Below are 20,433 nucleotides of genomic sequence, written 5' to 3'. Positions count from 1 at the left end.
GCAGCAGACACTCGCTGGGTATGGAACCTAGTAAATCCCATGTTTAGTGAGCAGTATATCTAACTGAAAAAAATTACCAAAGCTCAGCTACAAAAGAAGCTTCATTTAAAAACTACAACTTTACTTGCTTGTTTGCTGATAGGAAATAATAGCTGACCTATAGTTATAGTCCAAGTCTATTTCTCTATTGATACTATGATGCTTGCTGGACACAGTCACTTGAAAGATGTTTATATCTAATATCCTAGATCGATTCAGGTCATGTATTCATCCATAGGAGCATAAGCATAGGTATAACCAAAATCAAGACACTATAAGTACTAGACTTTGTAAAAGACTAGATTCGTACAAATCTCCAAAAACAAGGCCAGACCCCATTGAACAGATGTAAACAAAGCTAAAAAGCTGCACGTTTTCATCCGCTGGCTCTTTTACTCCCACTATCTCACAATCTCTGAGTGTCTCCCTACCTTCTGTGCCGACTACTTCCACTTTCTTGCCTCACAGCTTCCATGTCTCGTAGCTGCGCTTCTGTGTCTTGAATGTTCTTGTTCTTCTCTGCCCTCTCTTCTTACTTCATCTGCATCTCTGCGGACATAACTCCCCGGGCCAAACTTCTGGCAACCGGCGAAGATTCTGGTGACAGCCTCTCTCCTGATGGGAGGGTGGGATTGGAGTTGATGCAGGTGAAGAGAGAAGAAAGAAGAGATAAAAGAGTAGATGGAATAGAGGAGAAAGGAGAACAAGAAGGTGCAGAGAAAGAAGATGCAAAACGCAGAAGTGGTTGGCAAGGAAAGTAGGAAGACATTCAGAGAGCATGAGAGAGAGTAAAAATGGGTGTCGGACAAAGACAAAAAATATGGGGTGTTCAAGATATTAAAATGAGCCGTGATGTTTGGTCCAAAACGATTGGGCAGGAAATGGAATTTGTTGTCTGAAAACGAATGTGTTAGAAACCAAATAAAAAATGAGTCCAAGTCTTTTTAACCCATTTGCACATGTATAATGAGTACAGTTATAGGAACACCGGCTACCCGGTGCACTGAATTTCTGCAAACCAGGCAGGTTTCTGTTGAACCTGTAGTGAGGCTTTTTTTTACTTTTTTTTTTTAGATTTACTTTGTTGCGGGCAACCTCAACAAAGAAGAATGTATATAAAAGAAGTTTGTGTTGAGAATGTAAATTAGCATGTGTTGAAAATGTCCTTACCATTATCTTCCATATATTTGTTCTGTACTAGTGGGTACGGTTTGGGGCCACACACACCTTGGACCACGATCTAACTTCCTTGCCTCTCGTTTTTATATCCTTGGAAAGCACGGCACATTTCTGAGGAACAGAACAATCATGCAGTCCAATGACTTTCTAATTGTATTTCCAGCCGCACAAAGCTTCATCACCTTCAGAACACTGTGCGCAGGTTTAATGTACACTGACAATAGTCTTTATTACTGGCTCGGTACTCCTATTGTTCTACTTCCATCCTATTTTCATTTCCAACCGCTCTCCACATCGGAAACCTCACCTTGGATTACCATGGGCTGAGGACCATAAGGCCTTGTCATGAATCGATTTTCCTTCTGGTTCAGCTCTAGCTAGGCATTTTGTTGTGCAGAAATGGTAATTAGAAACTACTTTAATCTATTTTTCTTTCTGGGACTCACCACGGATCCCGCATCATAGGTTTTCGTGATGAATGACAAGTTACAGAGGGCAGCTGATGTCTAACTTATGTAGTATCTCTTTAATAGTACATGGACCTTTTAAACAGTACGGTTTAGCTCTGCGATAATTCTGATACACAACGTTTGTTAGAAATTTTCCGAACACTCTGTAAATATGAAGGCATGTTTTCCCTTGGGAGATCATATCCTTGTACAAAACATTTTATGTTAGAATGGCTACACGCTGATGTAGCAAAAGTCGGCTTTGTTTAGGCTAATTCTGAATTATATTTGCAGTAGGCTTCTTTTTTATGAGTATCTTGTTTTCATACTTGTAGTCAGTCTCTGTTTCTCTAGTTTACCTATTAATTTTACCCTTTTGCACGTTAGATGTTTGATAATAAGACACTGAAATAGTTAAAGAATGCTCCTGCGCTGAGGATGTCGTTCAGGGCTTTTGGAGTTGCATCTTGATAGGATCAGCCTAGAAACACTTGCTCTCTTATTGTACAGCGTGGTCTCTACCTTTAATAGCTTAGACTTATGAGCTGTTTAAAAGTAATAATAGGGATAGAGGAGTATTTCCATATCCCAGCTATAAATACCATTTACTGCAGATGCACAATAACGGCATTTTTCATAATCCAATTTGATCTTCAACTCCAAAAAATAAGGCTTAAAAAAGAGGCCATTACAGATGCTCTCTGCTTTCATAAAGATGTGTGTCATAGCAGCCAGGCCTTGTTTTGCAAACTCCTGGCTAACCCACCAATCTAGTAAAAAGCCCCTATTACTTTAAACGGGGAGAGTGTAAGTAAGTTCTGGGCTTTATGAGTTGTATTAAATCATTATGTTGCACAACGGTGTGGAGTTATGAATGATTCTGTAGGTTGTACCAGTGGCCAAATCAAAGTAAAGTCTCCCTGAATGCAACAGATGCTAGGTCTGGAGTGGTCAACCTCAAGTCTGCAACTGGTTTTGTGTTATGTCGGAATCAAGGATCCAGAGGTCCATCCACAATTTTATCTACAATAACTCAAACAATGATGCGTCCCCTGTACTGAATTCAGGATCTTTGGATTCCTTAGATTGCTCCGATCTGCTATCATCCAAGAACCACCTTAGACACAGGTAGAGGACCAGAAGAGATGTCGTTCTCTTCATCTTCCACAAGCTAGAATGGTTTTATTTACTGCAGCACCATGTTTAACTTTTCAGTAATATAAGAAAAATTTGGATTCTGTGGATTTTTCTTGCTATTTGAAGTCATCTGGCTCTTGGGCAGTGATGACTTTATTTTGAGTATTTTCAACTGACCCTCCAGACACAGATTCGACCTTAGCTTAGTACAGTGTTGAAAAAGGAACAGGATACTGCATTCTTTTATACATAACTCGCTATGTTTCAGTGTCCTGAGGAGAACAGGTGGAAATGTGCCCATAAGTGCAGACGTCTATAAATCTCCAATGTATTCCGCAAGCCTGTAAAATGAGATTCATTGTACTGCACACATTTAAGCACATTGGGAGGGGAAAGAAGAGGAACACTCAGTGTGAGCCATGGGGTTTGGTTGGATGTTATAATGTAATTATCTGGAGTGAGCTCTTGGGATATAGTTCATGTATAATCGGAGGGTTTGGTGTAAAAATTTACACTTTTGAACGTATAGTAAAAATAGATGTATTATATGATGGCAGCACGATGACTATATTGCTTTGTGTAAGTAGATTAGAATGTACAATATGTTTGTGTGAATAGATTACGATATGTGAACAACACTAGAGTTGGGCGACTTGGCATCTGCCGGCCCACAGGCCCAGCAGAAAGAATTATCCATGAGCTGATACCAGACTATGGTGCCGACTTCTAGAATCATCAGAGAGTTGGTTTAGGACAGAGTTACAGATCCAAGTCAGTTGTTGCCTTTTAGCACAGCGCCCCTAATCATTGCACACCATTTCCAGACTTGGGACAATAAAAAGATAATCTAAACCATGTGGCTATCGTGGGAAGAGGAACAAAATAGAAGTTTTACTGGGATCTTGCCTATTTCAAATGCCATATTTGAAGCAAATATAAAAGCTGCTATATAGCATGCCTGTAGTACAATATGTTTTTGTTTTATTTTATATTCCATCCTTTTTAAGGGGTTTCACATTGTACATTCTGTTATTGATATGTTTTCTACATGTTGATACCCCTGATTTCCTGTGGTTGGTTTGTTATAAATTGATGTTTGCCGAAACAGACATTTTATCTTCTACATGAAAGCTGCAGAATGAATTATTTGCTGTTCTAAAGTGGCATAATTCTCCCTGACTAATGATCCAAGCCAATGTTGAAATTAAATAAGCACGCGGCTGCCAAAATGGATCGTTTTTTCCATTGATGCTTAATCTCTTTTTTTATTATTTTTCTTATCCTTTGCACATTTTGTTTACAGCAGTGTGCTTTATGTTAACATATCGCCTGTGAGTTTGGGAAGAAGGTAGTCCAGAAAGACAATATGATCTGGCCCCTGGCTCCACAAAACTGGTCTCTGTAATAGGATATAAGCTGTGTGTGGTAGGTTTGCTTTAGTGTGAAATCTGGTTTGTGTTTGAAGGAATTTGGTAATATAAGAACAGATCTGTATAAAACATAATGTAATCTCTACCTGATAGCTTTACAATCCACTCACTTATACTTGACCTTGATACGTTCACAGTCACCAGGGCATCACCGCTCTTGGCTACATGCTATGTGGTTCCCTGTTATTATCTGAAAATCTACTATTTTGTCTGCAGCTGGCATTTTCTTATTGCAGTAACCCTGTTTCCCGAAAGCTACTGAAAATAAAGGATAAACACAACCAAAAAATGTAAATGCTGAAAAGGAAGACAAAAATGCATAGGAAAGTCCCGGTGACTCCTAGAACTGATATCCTGTCGAAAGTAACACATAGAAATTTATAGCTCGTAAAAATGTTTTTTTTAATTTATTTTGGAACATAAAAAATATATATGGTAAGAAATTCCTCATATCTTATATGGCAAGAGGGATCTTTTAAACTATAATGTGTCTGGGTCATTTATGTAGCCTTATCAAGCTAAAGTCAGATCATTGCCCAGCGATGCTGTGAGTTTCTTCTCACCAGGGACAAATCCCATGGAATTCCTCTCGTAAAAACATTTAATTGAACCTCGAATTGGCCAATTCTCAGAAGCATTTTTGAGTTGGTGAGTCCTAACATTCACAAAGGACTTAACACAACCCTGTATAGTTGAAATTATATATATATATATATAATCATGTAGCTGCAACTTCCAAAATTTTGGTGGAGGTGCCAAAACTTCAGTGCTATTTGATATAAATTGCTGTTGACATATCCCTCACTGTCTCCTAAAAAGTACAAGCTAGCTCATAAAAATATCTGTCTGGTTCCTAAATCCTCCGTAATGTTCTCCAACTGTGCTTATAAAAATATAAAGTACAGAGACAAAGTAAATGACCTAGAATGGCATGTTATATTCAAATCACAGTAATTACACTTAGAAGGAATCCATAGTGTTTATTTAGAATGTGTAATTCGGTAGAGATAGACCATTTCAAGTTTCTATTAATGAAGAAGAATTTTTAGTCTAAAGTGCGTCACCTGTAGATCATCGCTTGGGACATACCCGACTAGGTATTCCACATCTGAAACACACGACATGTTGTAAACAGGAAGAAAATATTGGATGAATATTAGTAGAATATTACTGTTAAATAACGTGAATTTAAGCAGTGAGTTATTTGTGACCTCATTGATTTATGAAAACAAATCTGTTTTCCAGAGAGGTTGGTGGTGGTAGCGGAACACTACGAAAAAAGTCTGGAGGATTTGTTACGGGACAGGAAGCCTGTGAGGTAAAACATTGATTCTGGATTCTTTTTATGTGAAAAACAAATGATACCTGTTGTGTGCGGAACCTAAATATTCACTCAACCTTTAATTTCTAAAAAGCTTTCCTGGTATTCTGAATGTAAGACATCAGTTATTTGTACGTCAGGTGACCATCAGGTGACATGATGCAGCCAACCACTGTCTGTAAAGAACAACTATAAACCTGTGTGTTAAAAAAACCCCAACTTTTAGAGACCTTGTTTTTCCAAGGCCTGTGGAACCGGCGTTCAAAAATATCTTCTCTACTAGAACTACACAGAGCACTTCATATTGTAGCATCCTAGTGTGTGTAACAAATTTCTCAGTGTTTATTTTATATGTTGTGTTGGGCTAATCTTTTGCGATTAGTCCACTGTAAAGTGAACCAGATATTACTTTGATAGTTGAAAAGTTATTTTGTAATATGTGTTCTAATGCTTACTGTGGGGCCGTATAATGTACTAAGGCAGGGGTGTCCAATTTTTTTCTGCAGTGGGCCACTTCATCAGAATTGTATACGTGCGAGGGCCGCACTCATTTTTCACTGTGTGAAAATATGGCCTTTAATAAGATATGCAGATTAAAATAAAGTAAATGACACAAAACCTTTACTTTTCCTCTCACTGATTTCTGGGCCTAGACAGTTTTGTGACTACAAATTCAGGATTCTGGATAAGTTAAAATGAAATAGTTCTATTTATTTTAGGGATGCACCGAAATGAAAATTCTGGACCAAAACCGAAAATTCAGGGTTCACTTAGCCGAAACTGAAAGTGACCCCCCACACACTTTTAATAAAAATAAGTTACACACCAAAATTGTACAAAAAAATTATATATTATGATTGTTAACAGCAATCTCAGGCATACCCAGATTCCAGTATGTACTGGTTGGCTGGGCATTGTACCAGTAATTTTTGACCAATTTTAGTGTGTAACCACACTTTTATTAAAAGTAACACACCACAATTGGACAAAAAAATCAACAATATGACCTGGCATGATAGGAGTGTGATTGCTAACAGCAAACACACTCTTTCCATCCCCAGGCAAACAGTAAATGCTGGAACCTAGGCATGATGGGACTGTGATTGCTGTTAGCAGATTGCTGTTAGCAATCACACTCCTATCATGCCAAGTCAGCCAGTACATGCTGGTACACAGTGGCCGTAAGTGCAGACCCCATACTGCTGGCAGTTTCAGCATGTACTGGCTGACTTGGCATGATAGGAGTGTGATTACTAACAGCAAACACACTCTTTTTATACCTAGGCAACCAGTAAATGCTGGAACCTGATGATGGGACTGTGATTGCTGTTAGCAGATTGCTGTTAGCAATCACACTCCTATCATGCCAAGTCAGCCAGTACATGCTGGTACACAGTGGCCGTAAGTGCAGACCCCATACTGCTGGCAGTTTCAGCATGTACTGGCTGACTTGGCATGATAGGAGTGTGATTACTAACAGCAAACACACTCTTTTTATACCTAGGCAACCAGTAAATGCTGGAACCTGATGATGGGACTGTGATTGCTGTTAGCTGTTAGCAATCACACTCCTATCATGCCAAGTCAGCCAGTACATGCTGGTACAGGGTGGCTGTAAGTGCAGACCCCATACTGCTGGCAGCATCAATACACAAGGGGGGCAGCTAGCCAGGTTTCAGCATGTACTGGCTGACTTAGCATGATAGGAGTGTGATTGCTAACAGCAATCACAGTCCCATCATGCCTAGGTTCCATCACTTACACATCCATGCTATCACACACACACTAATTCATTCATATACTCATTCATTCACACATTCATTCCCTCACAGGCATACTCATTCAAACAACCTCCCCCACCCCCTTACCTACTACAGCTCTCGATGCCGCTCACAGACTTCAGCAGGGGGCGCGGCCTCCCTCGTTCTCCACACAGAGGAGGCAGGACTGGAGCAGAGAATAGACCCTCCCACAAGTAAGCGGCAGGGCTTGTGATCCTGGCTGCCGATCTCACGTGGGCCGCACCTCAAGGTCACGCGGGCCTAATTTGACCCGCAGGCCGCATGTTGGACGCCCCTATACTAAGGGTTACTCGCTATTGTAGTCTGTAAGAACCCTTACATATGCAAACTATGGGAAAGGGACAGGACTTCCTTAAGGGTCTGTGTGCTATGTCAAACTTGTCTCAGCTTTAAAGCTAACCTCTCGAACAATATTATAATACATTTTTGTTCAACGACAACATCTCGAACAAGACTGCCTAATAAAATGTGTTGCTGACAAAGTGTGATCTTATAATGTTGAAAAAGACACAGAACACGTCTTCTCTAGAAAAAACTGTCTGGGCTGTAATCTGGCAGAATGATTCCGAGCTTCATGTTATTTCAGTTGTACAATGTTTTGTCCGTTGTCAGTAGGGCATCTGCTTTATATATCTGTTAATTCTAGGAGCTGTCAGTAACCTAAAGAACGAAAAAGTGTTGTGCACCTGTATCACGCTTCAGTGTAAAACCAGCAGCGAATGTCTGCCTGGCCGAAATGTAGTTCCCAGGTTGCACATGGCCAGAAAGTATGTTGGATATTTTTAAAGGTTATTGCTGGTTTTATTTGTTCAGACAGTTTTGGTTTATGTTTTGTAGAGAACTTTTAACCCCTTAAGGACCAGGCTGTGTTTTACCTTTTGTACCATTGGGACCGAGGCTGTTTTAACACTTTTGCGGTGTTCGTGTTTAGATGTAATTTTCTCTTCACTCATTTAGTGAACCCACACAAATTATATGTTGTTTTTTTCAGGACAAGAAGGGCTTTCTTCAGATACCATTGTTTTAATCATATTATCTAATTTCCCATAAAAAAATAATAAAATATGATGAAAAATGTAAAAAAAACCCACATTTTCTGACTTTTACCCCAAAAATCTTTTACTCATCCAAAAAAGCTAATGAAAAAACCTACTAAATATATTATACTATTTGTCCTGAGTTTAGAAATACCCAATGTTTTTGTTTTTTTGCTTTTTTCTGCACGTTATGGAGCATTAAGTACAAGTAGCGTTTTGCTATTTCAAAACCATTTTTTTCCAAATCTGGTAATTCTTCCCCCCATGTGCCATTTCGGGTATCTTTGAAGCCGGCCAATGCAATTTACCCCATCAAATCATATATTTTTGAAAACTAGACAAGATATTTCAAATGCTAGAATTTTAACTCTTTCCATGCACTAATTCTACCACCAGTCTTTGTCAAACTTTGTGGTAGTAATTTATTTTGTGATTTTTATCGCTAAAATTGCTCTTCAGGTATGGATTTACAGCTCCTGGTATACATCACTTTCAAACAACACCCCAATATGTGTTCAGCAACATCTCCCGAGTACAGTCATACTCCCCATGCATGGGTTTGTCAGGTTGTTTGGGAGGTAAAACGCCACATTTAGGAAGTACACATTTTTTAACTTGGAACTTTTACATCTGGTCATTCTGCCCCCATGTCCTAATAGGACCATATTTGAAGTCTGTGCCTATGCCCTATCTTTGAGCCTGGCCACTACAATTTACCTCATAAAACCATGTATTTTTGAAAACTAGACACCCCAAGGTACTTAAAATGGTAGTATTTAATCCTTTCCATGCATCAGATTCTTCCACCAGCCTTTGCCTCCTAAACGCTTTTAAAACGGGCAATGTATGGCGGATGTTGACGCCCCGGGGGGGGCCAGAGATGGCCCATCATGCCGATCTCGGTGTTGCTGAATGCCTCGACATCGAGGCATTACAGCAACACCGTTTAAGCTTAGAAAGTGATCGTTGATCACTTTCTAAGCTTGTTTAAGTCTGATGACGTGTCAGGCACGTCATAGGTCGTTAAGTGACCGTTTTGCATGACGTGCCTGATCCGGCAATGGACGTTAAGGGGTTAATAGCTGTATGTCGTATTTGAATCTTGTGGATTTGATCAGTCTGTATACTCAGGGAGCCACTAAACTACAAAACCTTTTTTGTTTTCCCAATTTAAAATATAAATTTTTGTTGATGATTGAACCCTTTAAGATGTTTTTCTTCCTTTGTCTATCACAGAACAAATCAGATGGAGATTGGCTTTGCATAGTGCTTGTTCAACCACCGATTACACTACTGTGTCTGCAATTTTGTGTACAACACATTATTAAGTTTGTGAAGCTGGTAGTATTTTCAACAAGATAACACAGTTTTCTTATAGTAATTTACTTGCATTTATCTGTAGAAACGTAAATAGTGGGTCTCCTTTAACCCCTTGATGACAATTGCCGGTCCGGGCACGTCACGGAAAAACATGTCGTTAACTACAAATGACGTGCCAGGACCGTCATTTGTTAAAACGGGTAAAAAAAATCGATCCGTGATCGATTTTGTTTTTACCCAAACGGCGTTGCTGTAATGCCTCGACCTCGAGGCATTCAGAAACGCCATGATCGGAATCAGGGGCCATGTCTGGCCCCTCCCCGGGGCGTCAACATCCGCCATACAATGTATGGCGGCGGACGCCCGTTTTAAAAGCGTTTAGGAGGCGATCAACGATCACCTCCTAAACTTAAATGGTGTCGCTGGAATGCCTCGATCAGGAGGCATCCAGCGACACCAAACACTTACCTCTTGATGGACTGTGACCGCTCCTGAGAGCGGTCACAGCCGCAGCTGCCGGTGATCTTCGCCATCAGCATTGTGATGTACTTTTGAAAAAAAATAATAAAGATGAAAAGGTTCGCTAGACGCTCTCCTGACCCTCTAGAGAACTCTGGCTCCACTTGCAGGTTGATTACAGGGGAACCTTCAAGTTGAAAAAAAATGTTAAAAATGTTTTAAAAAAGGCAAAAAAAAATTAAAATATATATAAAAAATATATTTTTGTGAGCAAGTCCTAAAATTAGCACATTAGCTTAAAACAATTCTCGCATGGAAAGAGTTAAAATACTGGCATATTAAATGCCCATGGGGTGTCTACTTTTAAAAAATGTATGATTTGATGGGGTAAATTGAATTGGCCGGATTCAACAATGTCCCAATTAACACGGGGGGGAAGGATGGCCACACATCTAATTTCCAATTAGAAAAATGCACGCGTACCAAATGTGGCCTTTTAGTTCCCCCCAAAAATGACAAACCCATGCATGTGGGGTATCACTGTACTCGGGAGATGTTGCTGAACACATATTGGGGTGTCGTGTGACAGCGGCATATACCAGGAGCTGTAAATTCATACATAAAGTAGGTGTGTGTGGGAAAAATACACACACAAAAATACTACTGCAAACTTTGAAAAAATGCTGGTGGTAAAATGTGTGCATGCAAAGAGTTAAAATACCAGCATTTAAAATACCCTGGGGTGTCTAGTTTTCAAAAATATATGGTTTTGTTGGGCACACTGAAATGGCCCGGCTCAAAGATGTACCAAATAGGGCATGGGCAGTGGATCCCCAAATGCCAAAGTTCAACATTGAAAAATGTGCATGCCCCAAATGTGGCCCTTTTGCCCCCAAACAGCCAGGCAAAATCATTCATGTGGGGTATCACTGCGCTCATGAGATGTTGCTGAACACATATTGGGGTGTTTTGTGATAGTGACATATACGAGAACTTTTTAATTCATACCTGAAGTAAAATGTGTGTGAAAAAACAAATGCAAAAAAATGACTACCACAAAGTTTGACAAAGACTGGTGGTAAATATGGTGCATGGAAAGAGTTAAAATACTAGCATTTGAAATACCCTGGGGTGTCTAGTTTTCAAAAATATATGGCTTTATTGGGCATACTGAAATGGCCCGGCTCAAAGATGTACCAAATAGGGCATGGGCAGTGGATCCCCAAATGCCAAAGTTCAACATTGAAAATGCGCATGCCCCAAATGTGGCCCTTTTGCCCCCAAACAGCCAGGCAATATCATTCATGTGGGGTATCACCGCGCTCAGGAGATGTTGCTGAACACATATTGGGGTGTTTTGTGATAGTGACATATACGAGAACTTTTTAATTCATACCTGAAGTAAAATGTGTGTGACAAAACAAATGCAAAAAAATGACTACCACAAAGTTTGACAAAGACTGGTGGTAGATATGGTGCATGGAAAGAGTTAAAATACTAGCATTTGAAATACCCTGGGGTGTCTAGTTTTCAAAAATATATGGCTTTATTGGGCATACTGAAATGGCCCAGCTCAAAGATGTACCAAATAGGGCATGGGCAGTGGATCCCCAAATGCCAAAGTTCAACATTGAAAATGCGCATGCCCCAAATGTGGCCCTTTTGCCCCCAAACAGCCAGGCAAAATCATTCATGTGAGGTATCGCTGTACTCAGGATATGTTGCTAAACACATATTGGGGTGTTTTATGATAGTGACATATACCAGAACCTGTTTATTCATACCTAAAGTAAAATGTGTGTGAAAAAACAAATGCAAAAAAAATGACTACCATAAAGTTTGACAAAGGCTGATGGTAGAATTAGTGCTTGGAAAGGGTTAAAATACTAGCATTTGGAATACCCTGGGCTGTCTAGTTTTCAAAAATATATGACTTGATGGGGTAAATTGCATTGGCCGGCTTCAAAGATACCTGAAATGGCACATGGGGGAAGAATTACCAGATTTGGAAAAAATGGCTTTGAAATAGCAAAACGCTACCTGTACTTTTTGCCCCATAATGTGTAGAAAAAAAGCAAAAAAACCATAAAAACATTGGGTATTTCTAAACTCAGGACAAATAGTAGAATCTATTTAGCAGGTTTTTTCATTACGTTTTATAGATGAGTAAAAGATTTTTCAACTAAAAGTTAGAAACAGTCATTTTTTTCTAAATTTTTCACCATATTTTATACTTTTTTTAATAGTAAATAATATGATACAATCAAAACAATGTAATCTAAAGAAAGCCCTTCTTGTCCTGAAAAAAACAATATCTAATGTGTGTGGGTTCAGTAAACGGGAAAGAAGAAAATTACAACTAAACACGAGCAGCGCAGAAATGTTAAAACGGCCTTTGTCACGAAGGGTACAAAAAGTAAAATCAGCCTTTGTCACGAAGGGGTTAAACTTGTGATGCCATCAGACTTTCAGCCTTGGATGGTGCTATCACGGCTGCTTTTAAAGGTTCTTGAGTAGAAGTCATGTTTTGATGACGCCATTTTTCTACTCACCTTTATTTGAATATTTGCATCTCTTTACACCGTAATATAGCCAATGTGTGGATTTAAGGTCCTGTTATACTACGGATTAGATGCCTCCAGATACTTGGCATGAATAGCTAGAATGTCTGCCTAGCCTTGCTGTTGGCATAACTCGGCTATGATTGATTTTACATCTCTCTAGTAATGGAAGTTAGTCACCTCTTCTGTATCCCACCCATGACCACGTGATCTCTGCTAACACTTCTAAATATGTAAGCCTTCATCTTAATGTACATGGCATGGACCGTGTGGGCTTAATTTATTTCTCCTGGCCGGATTTAGTGTTGTGTTATCATTGCTATGCTGTCTGATTTTCCGAAATCATTTTCTTTTAGGATGAGTCACATGAGATTTTATTAGGTATGAGACAAAATATTCCCACCCAGCACTTTAACCAGTACAATGTATTATTCTGCATTGTGGGCTTGTTCCCATGGAAACCATGGTCTATATTGCTAATAGCCCTTCTTTTTTCTCTAATTCATATTCCTTCTTATTCATATTCCTGTTTTGTTAAAGAACAAAAAGAAGACTAGACCTTCTGTAGAATTTGAACAATGACCAGTGGGATGTGTATGCAATATTTGTTCCACACATCAGAACAGGTGATTTATATTAAAACTCCATGTACTGGAAAACTCACAGCGCTAGCTTGCTTTTTATTTAGTGATCCAAAGAAGAATATTATTGTTTACTGGATATAATCTGCTCGGTACCTTTATCCACAGTATCAAAACATGTAGCGTTTTCTAAAGATGAATTAGCCTGTTAAACTTAAACCTTGGTTAGCGAACACAACTTGCGATTGGAACACAAGAGTGATGGTTCCTGATAGAGCCTCTGTACACCTATGAAGATATTCCTTTAAAAATCAGCTGCTTCCAGCTACAATAGTTATTTACAATATTAACAATGCCTACACTTTATTTCTGATCTATATCATAATTTTTTTTATGGACAAAGTTTTCTGTGGTGTACTCACTTTTGTTGCCAAGGTTTAGACATTAATGGCTGTGTGTTGAGTTATTTTGATGGGAAAACCAAATTTACACTGTTATACAGGCTGTACACTCACCACTTTACATTGTAGCAGAATTTCATTTATTTAGTGTTGTCACATGAAAAGATATAATAAAATATTTACAAAAATGTGAGGGGGTGTTCTCACTTTTGTGAGATATTATGTGTGTATATATATATATATATATATATATATATATATAATACATTAATATTATATATTATTTATACACAGTATATGCAACAAAATAAAATACACTGATGCAGAAGTGGAGGTGCTTAAGACATACACACAGTTGTGTGAAAAAGAAAGTACAAAGCTCTGAATTCTATGATTTTACAGGACAGGGTATAATAATAATCATCTGTTCTTTAGCAGGTCTAAAAATTAGGTAAATCCAACATCAGATAAACAACAACACCTGAAATATTACAGCGTGTCATGATTTATTCAGCAAAAATAAACCCAAAATGGAGAAGCCATGTGTTGAAAACTAAGTACACCCTTACTGCTTCCATAAGAATTAAGATGCTAAATAGCAGACAGTTGCTGCTTATCAAATTCCCTTGATTACTTAATCATCTGCAAGTTTGACTACCTAAATAGCTTGCTGGAGCATTCAGGTGTGTGTTAGCTATTCAGTAGGGCTCATTCTACTGCCAGTATTTGTCTATGACATCCCTATGTGCTCAGCGGGTCTCAGCCTCATTGTTGGGTTAGACACAAACCTCATTATTTCCTCCGTCACCACTTATATTTTGTCTTTATCCCTGTTAACTGCTCTGTTCATGGCGAAATGAACTCAGATATGTTTTGGTTAAAGCACCTTTTACACGTGGCTATATTTAATAACACAATTGTAACCATAGTCACAGTAGCAAGGACATGCACTCTCTGTATCCATCTAGGTTTTAAGGGAAAAATGTATGTAATAAGTTTGTAACGTATCCAGAAATAAGTTTAATATGAAGCATTTTGGATGTCATTTTTTTGAGTAACCTTCTAGTATTCAAAGAGGTTAAATCTTGGCACCGAATCCTCTGTAATATTGTGTGGTATTTTCCGATAAAGAGCAAAGTGTTTTGACATATTTAACATATTACTGTGCGGGTCTCTATTACTGGCACTCGAGTGAAATAAACATTAATCTAAGCAAATACAATGCACATGTGTTCAAAATTGACTCTGTAAAGATTATCCAGAACCCATTAGTGATGGATCTTTCGTGGAGGCCACCTGTGTCCCATGAAATTGGACAGGCCCACGGTTGGCTGCATACCAGCATCACCTGGATGATTTTAAACCAGAAAAGCCAGCATGTTTAGTACTTCTAATGCAACTATGTATGAAGCGCTTGGTGGTCCATAACCCTCCGTGAAACGCATAAGTGGAAATTCCCTGGCTGTTGCTGTTCTGATTGCAGCCCTGGAGCAGCTTGTATGAAATTAAAGAGGCATTAAGTAAAGGTTTTCATTTTATTCATGTATTTATTTCCTATATATTGGAAACTTATGGAACACCTACCTAATTCAAATACCCCAAGGGCTGATCACCGGAATGGGTACTATATCTGGGTATATATATATACTGCACTAGTCATATATATCCAGATGTACTCCCTTTTACGGTGATCAGCCTCCCTGTAAACATATTACAGTCCCAGTAGTTCTATTGATTAATTATTAATAGTGACCATTATCCATTATCCTGTTTCACTATTATGATTACCTTCTGAGTTCTGTTACGGTATTTCACTTTGTCGTAAACTGCCTCATAAAGCTGCCTAAGGGCAGGGAAATTAAATGGTACCTACTTATAGATCAATGGATCCCTCATTAAGATTAAAGTATCAGAAAACAAAAGCCAAAGCAGAAGATGAGACCGGAAACACAGACATTTGGATATACCGTATTTGCTCGATTATAAGACGACCCTGATTATAAGAAGACCCCCCAAAATCTGAATATTAACTTAAGAAAAAAAGAAAAGCCTGAATATAAGACAACCCTAAAGGAAAAAAGTTTTACCAGTAAATGTTAATTCATGTAAAGTATTTTTTTAAATAAAAGCTATGATTGAGAAAAATATTTTTTTTTGTTTTTATTTCCTTGTATTTTCCAACCTGTCCCCCAGTTACGCACATCTGCCCCCAGGTTTGCCACACCAATATGGCACTGTGGCCCATGATATGCCTTTTAACCCTCTATATGTCACTGTGCCCCATGGTATGCCTTTTGACCCCCTATGTGCCACTCTGCCTCCAGAAATGCCTTATACCCCTATATCCCATTCTGGCATTTAGGGGGTTAAAATGCATATTATGGGGCAGAGTGACATATAGGGAAGTATAAGGCATTCCAGGAGGCAGAGTGGCATTAAGGGAGTTAAAAGGCATTGTATAGAGCACTCTGCCTCCAGAAATGCCTTATACCCCTATATGCCTCTCTGGCATTTAGGGGGTTAAAAGGCATATTATGGGGCAGAGTGGCATATAGGCAGGTATAAGGCATTTCAGGAGGCAGAGTGCTCTATTAACTGCCCCCTTAACGCCACTCTGCCTCCTGAAATGCCTTATACCTCCCTATATGCCACTCTGCCCCATAATATGCCTTTTAACCCCCTAAGTGCCAGAGTGGAATATAGGGGTATAAGGCATTCCAGAAATGCCCTATGCCCCCATTTAACACGCACACACACACACACACTTACCGGTGCTTCCAATTTTCTGCTGTATTGCCGGGGCAGCGGGTTGACGTCTCCTTCCGCTGCAGCCGGAAGGAGGTGGAGTTGGCAGCGGGGGTTTGTCTGCGTCCGTCGCGCATACCTTCCCTGGCTCTCAGAGATCAGTGCGGCACCGGTGCGGGGAACTCTGATCTCTGACAGTCGGGGAAGGTATGCGCGACGGACGCAGACAACCCCCGCTGCTAGTCACACCTCCTTCCAGCTGCAGCGGACGTTGTCTACGCGGATCGCGTAGACGTCAACCCGCTGCCCCGGCAATACAGCAGGAAGCACTGGTAAGTGTGTGTGGGGGGGTGTTAAATGGGGGGGAGACAGGAGGATCCAGGTCCCCTGCAGCGGTGCGGGGGATCTGGATCTTAGTCTCATAATCAGACCTCTATTTGAGGTCTGATTAGAAGACGACCCCGATTAGAAGACGAGGGGTATTTTTCAGAGCATTTGCTCTGAAAAAAACCTCGTCTTATAATCGAGCAAATACGGTAATGAATACTTTTAAAATGTGGATGAAGACTGAAAAAGTGACCATAGAGTACCACAACAAATAAAAAAAAAGGCAACTGTATGTTCAGAAGAACTAATGTCTGGCAAACTGAAGGGCAGATACTTTAAATGAGAAGCAACTAATTGGTTGGGAAATCTCATTTTCTAGTTAAGTTGAGTTAGTTCTAAGTGACAAGTAGATTTTGCTGAATTAACCCAAGAGAAAATTAAGTCTTTTGTCAATAGAATCTAAAGAAGACACCGCTGTGGTCCCAAAAGCTTAGGTAATGTTACATCTTTCTCTGTGTTGACCTAGTAAAAGGTATCTGCTTCAGCTAGAGACTCCATTTAGTTATCTATGTACCTAAGCAAATCTAACCAAAAGGGGTTTAGGGGTAATTATTTCTGAGGATTTAAAGGTAGGCAGACAATGCGGTAGATGTAGGTGTAAAGGTGTATATAAATGAAATACAGCGCTCGTAAAAGAAGGGAGAAAGGAAGGGGGAGCTTCAAACCAAATACTCAAGGTGGTCTCCCTTAAAAACACCCAGAATTGAAAAATAGAAAACAAAAATTAGAGTAGGTGAGCTGTGTATAGCGAGAGATATTAGCAGTAGAAAGAGGGAAGCGTTCATGCTTAACTTGGAGTATTGTGTACAGTACTGGAGACCGTATCTCCAGAAGGATGTAGATATGTTGAAGAACGTTCAGAAAAGACTACTAAAATGGTTCATGGATTACAAGATGAACCTTACCAGGAAAGGTTAAAAGGATCTTAACAAGAAAGACTTGACAGGAGGATATGATAGAAACATTTAAATTCCTTTTTAGGCATTTTTACCATATGCTTTTTCAATCATGATTCCCATTTTTTTTATTTTTAGCATTGAAAAATGTAATGTAGTCTAACCAACTAAGCCTCACATAACATATTTTATATGATGGTAAAATAAATCCCCATCGATTTTTTGTTATTAAAACAACGTATGTGTTTTTGTTGTTAATTACGGTACTACTATTATTTATTTTGGTGAATGAGCTTGGTGTAGCACAATTTTTCATGCACCCATGTGAACTCTATAGATCAGACGCCACTATGAAGGCGCATATTCTTGTACGTTGTTTCTTGTAAAGAGGCAGTTAATGTTGTTGGGAGCTGCAGTTCATATCATTACTTTGGGTAGCCTCTGCATACAGCCTTCTCGATTACAGTATGAAGGGCAGTGTTTGGAGTTGGAAAGAAGGGAAACTGCTTCCACTCTGTCCAAAACCCATGAAAATGTATTTAAAATATATAAATAGATGCTAGCCTCTGGTCACAATGAAGATCCCCACTGTCCCAAGTACGTTCTACCATTCCCAGTAGAAATATAAAATATAAACCCTTTATGGCAAACAACCCCCAAGAAATCCGCCTTTTTGCCCAGTTTCAAATACTAATGAGTATTGTGTTATATGTGTGAATATGATTTCAAACAGAAGCCTTACTCGTCCGGAGAAACAACCATATATGATTAAACAGAACAACAGGAGTCATAATCAAACATATCATAGAAATGGCAAACAAGCTCCCATGGTTATAATGGGAAAAACAAAAGTGTGTTAACTGTCAAGGGCATATGGATGAACTTAATGTACACGTTATTATGCATATTAGTATGCATTTTGTTTTTCTTATACATCATAAAACTTATTAAGTTTGAGATGCCCGTCATCACAATCCCAGCAGCAGCATTTCTTCTGGAACATTGGGATAATCTGTATTCTTCTCTGGTTATTATTCCTGGAGGGCTGCTGCCACCGTGAGTTTGTTTTTGAAAATGACATGTTTTGGCGTCTGCTTCCATGTGCTGCGATCTTTTTTCTGTATTTCTGTACTCATCATTGAGAGCTTGAAAGATCTATTGGCAACCACAACCAGGTTGCTGAATTCACGCATAATATTGATTAACATACCCAGAATACTTAAACATATCTTATCTAGATTATTAGTATATGAAACCTGGATTGCCACGTTGTTTCAAGTGGATATTTTCAAAGTATAGTAAGATCTAACAAAGTAATCCAAGAGCAGCATAGCTTTGCACTGTTTGAAGCCTAATAGTCTGAAGGTAACATACAAAAAGGTTTGAGATCAGCAATTGAGGGAGCAAGAATTTGAGATGTTCCCGAGCAGCGATGAACCATAGCAGAGGCTATTAAGTGGCTGTCCATCCTCTGTGAGTTAACCTCAAACCTTTTTTGTATGGCATTTCATCCTTTGTGAATATCTCGGGGTACACACCAATTGGTAAGGTGAGTTCAGCCGTAGACCTCCTTGCTCTGTTGTACCTAGAGGGACTAGGAGTCCCATGAAGGACTGAGGAGGCCCATGAAGGCCGAAATATACGCGTGGTGGTGTCGGCTCCCTCGTGCAGAGGAAACTTGGCTTGCATTTTGGTTCTGGGCTGCCTTTGTGGAGGAATCAAACTGATAAGTCAAAGATTTCGCCTCTGTAATAGCAAAAGAGAGCTAAAATTTGAGAAGTTCCTCCTAGGTAGCCATTATGCAGTGTGCATTTGTATGCACTGTAGGACACTAATGGTTAGCTTGGAGGAATTTAGTACCGTGCTGTTGGTAGCCAAGATAAGATTATTATCGATTCCAATGGCAAGTGTATCAAAAAGAATGCTTTACTTGTTAAATGGTGGTTATTAAATGCAATCATATTTGTATAGCAGTCCATCTACAGTAGCATCAGGCAAATACCATTCCTTTAGGAGAGAAAAAGAAATAAAACTACTCTGTAACTGAAAGGGAACGCTGATGTTGGGATAAACAATTTGATCCTTTATTTTCTTTTAGCCCATCAAAGACTCTGCACCTTGCCTTTGAAGTCTTGCAGGGTTTAGAATACATGAACCGTCACCAAATGGTCCACAGGGCTCTTTCCCCTCACAATATCCTTTCGGATGGAGAGGTAAGAATGTACAAAACAAATAAATAAATTGAGGGAAATAAAAATTCACCCTACACATAAGAACTGTTAACGGTTTTAAGAGAAGTTGTCTCCTTGTCTCCTTTTTTCATGGTGGTGATTTTTGAAATTTACAACAATAAATCTCCAAAATGGTTAAAAACTGAGCGGATATATTTATTTACTTTTATTCTGGCCTTCTATGTTCCTTGCAGATACCTTCTGCGAGGCTTCCAACATTTGTAACACTTCTTTTTTTCATAGCATTTGTTTCAGTGGAATGTTACGAAAAAAGAATTGGAATTATCTAAACTAAAACTTAATAAAGCACAAAAATTCAAGTATGTTTCTTTGGAATGCACACTTTTCATGCTTCAATAAACTCTGCTTCAGCAGATGTTAAAAATAAATGAAAATTGTAAATTAGTAACATGATTGAATAGTATAAAGTTAATGACCTTAAATGTTCATCCATAAAA

At 39.0% G+C, this 20,433-nt stretch overlaps 1 protein-coding gene across 3 annotated transcripts in view; it reads left to right on the top strand.

Annotated features, from left to right (window-relative positions):
* LOC149289308 (TBC domain-containing protein kinase-like protein) overlaps nucleotides 1–20,433 on the top strand; it is a 162,112-nt gene that overhangs the window by 689 nt on the left and 140,990 nt on the right. For 2 of the 3 annotated variants that reach the window (XM_089490703.1, XM_089490702.1), the window contains exons 2-3: nucleotides 5,480–5,552; nucleotides 19,843–19,957. In XM_089490703.1, the coding sequence (XP_089346829.1) occupies nucleotides 5,480–5,552; nucleotides 19,843–19,957 (188 nt within the window). The remainder of the gene's footprint in view (nucleotides 1–5,479; nucleotides 5,553–19,842; nucleotides 19,958–20,433) is intronic. The other variant, XM_089490704.1, reaches the window with a different exon arrangement.

This window comes from Sceloporus occidentalis, unplaced genomic scaffold (assembly GCF_023333645.1).
Source record: "Sceloporus occidentalis isolate IW3139 unplaced genomic scaffold, rSceOcc1.0.p SCAF_46, whole genome shotgun sequence".
In the NCBI taxonomy this organism is placed as follows: Eukaryota; Metazoa; Chordata; class Lepidosauria; order Squamata; family Phrynosomatidae; genus Sceloporus; species Sceloporus occidentalis.
Note: the sequence above shows the minus strand (reverse complement) of the source record. Positions and strands in the feature narration are given on the sequence as shown.